Source organism: Erigeron canadensis, chromosome 7 (genome assembly GCF_010389155.1).
Source record: "Erigeron canadensis isolate Cc75 chromosome 7, C_canadensis_v1, whole genome shotgun sequence".
Taxonomy (NCBI): domain Eukaryota; kingdom Viridiplantae; phylum Streptophyta; class Magnoliopsida; order Asterales; family Asteraceae; genus Erigeron; species Erigeron canadensis.
The window spans coordinates 20,015,499-20,017,310 of record NC_057767.1 but is presented as its reverse complement, the minus strand read 5'-3'; the positions used below and the strand labels follow the sequence as shown (position 1 = coordinate 20,017,310).

General features: G+C 35.2%; 1 protein-coding gene across 1 annotated transcript; it reads left to right on the top strand.

Annotated features, from left to right (window-relative positions):
- Positions 1–268: 268 nt before the first annotated feature.
- Positions 269–1,590, top strand: LOC122609064. The gene is made up of 2 exons (XM_043782123.1): positions 269–1,014; positions 1,062–1,590. The coding sequence occupies exons 1-2, from the start codon at positions 269–271 to the stop codon at positions 1,588–1,590; spliced, it is 1,275 nt and encodes a 424-aa protein (XP_043638058.1).
- The last annotated feature ends 222 nt before the right edge of the window (positions 1,591–1,812 follow it).

The following is a 1,812-nucleotide window of genomic DNA, read 5'->3' as shown; positions in this document are numbered from 1 at the left end:
TGTGTGTGTGTTGAGAGAGAATTGGGATCAAGTGTGTGTTATTCAGGTTTAATGGTATGAAAATGTGTGTCAACGTTATTTCAAGGTTATGTCAAGGTTATGATTTCTAAGGAATTGAGGGCTATTTATAGTCTAAACTAACCAACTATGCTAATTTTCACAATTAGCCCCTCAACCTTAGAAATCATCAACACATGACTTAACAACAAATAAGTCCATAACTTAAATTACAATGTATCACTATTTTTGGAATTCTAACACTAAGAAAATGTGGGACACATTGATTGTTATGTATGAGGGTTGTGCTACTTCTATGGAGTCTACCAAGACTACTTTAACTAGAAGGTATGAAAGATTCTTTGCACATAAGAATGAATCCCTCACTGACACTCATACCCGATTCAATGCACTTGTTAATGACTTAATTGCTATTGACATACACAAAGATGATGATTTTCTTAAAAGTAAACTTTTAGACTCGTTACCCTTAAAATGGAATAATTATGTTGCTAGTGTCAAACTAAGTCCTGTGTACGAAGAACTTGACTTACCAGGTCTCTATGGGTTACTTCACAACCATGAGTGCACTGAAGCTGAGAAGTTTATTGGCATGGGTGATGTTGTGGGAAGCTCTAGCTCTGCACTTGTTGCATCTTTAACTGAGCATCCCAATCCATTATGTAATGAACTTGTTCCAAGTCAGTTAGTTGATGAAACTGTTGAAACTGATAAACCTTGTGGATCTGAGACTGAATACTATTCTAGTGATGAAATTGAAAGTTTGGCTGATGAAGTTGCTTTACTTGTTGAAAGATTAAAGAGGAGAAGTTTCTCTAAGTTTAAAGGAAAAGGAAGGAGTTTTTCTAAAAGTGACAAACCCAAAAAGCCTTTGGATATGTCAAAAATCACATGTTACAAATGTGGTAAGACTGGTCATATGGCTAATGATTGTAGATCTAAAACCACTCAATCCAGTGATAAAAATAAACCTAAAAATAGTGGAAAAGATGAAAAGTACTATAAACTCAGACAAAAATATAAGAAACTCAAAGCACATGTAGTGAAAAGAGTCTTGTTGCAAAAGACTGGGCTGAGAGTGCTACTTCATCTGATGATGAAGGCTATGAAGATGCTCAATGCTTCATGGTTAAAGAGCAGTCTGCCAGATGCCAGGATGCTACTGAAAAGCTCCTTGATGGCATGACCAAGCTAAGAGAAGAAAGCAGTCAGCTTACTCAAACAGCTCTATTTGCATCCGTTGTTCAAGAGGTATCTCCTTTCCTTTCTCTTTCTAATGAAGAAAAACTGGCTAAGCTGAACAAACTTGGTGATGAAGTTCTTTTGCAAAGACATTTCAATAAAATTCATAAAACAAAAATTATGTCTTTAAGAAATGAAATTTCAGTACAAACTCAGTTTATTGAAAAACTTCAGTCAGATTACAAAGCTTTGCAAAGAGTAAATGTTTCTCTCTTACAAGAAGCTAAACAAGATGATGAAAAGTATTTGAAAATCAAACATATAACTGAGTCATGGTGTACTTCTGCTAAAAGAGCTGCCAAGTGTGTTAATATTCAAGGACCTCAATAAATTCAAGCTATTTTTGAGAATGATTATGACAAAGCTATTGCCCTAAGTGAAGTATGTGCAATGGAGCCTTGTTATCAGCCCATACCTCCTACTATGATCAATTCTAGCAGAATTTTTGAAAGACAATCTGATTATCCTGGTTTAGGTTTTGTTTATGGTGGAAAGTTAGAGTCTGTGTTTAATGTTGAGTCTACCCCTGTTAAGATTGAAGTCAGCTTAGAG

Bases quoted from the DNA above. Each gene is read 5' to 3' on its own strand.
- LOC122609064 (XM_043782123.1), top strand. From the start codon at position 269: ATGTGGGACACATTGATTGTTATGTATGAGGGTTGTGCTACTTCTATG. The intron at 1,015-1,061 runs GTACTATAAACT...AAGCACATGTAG, and splicing joins AATAGTGGAAAAGATGAAAA to TGAAAAGAGTCTTGTTGCAA.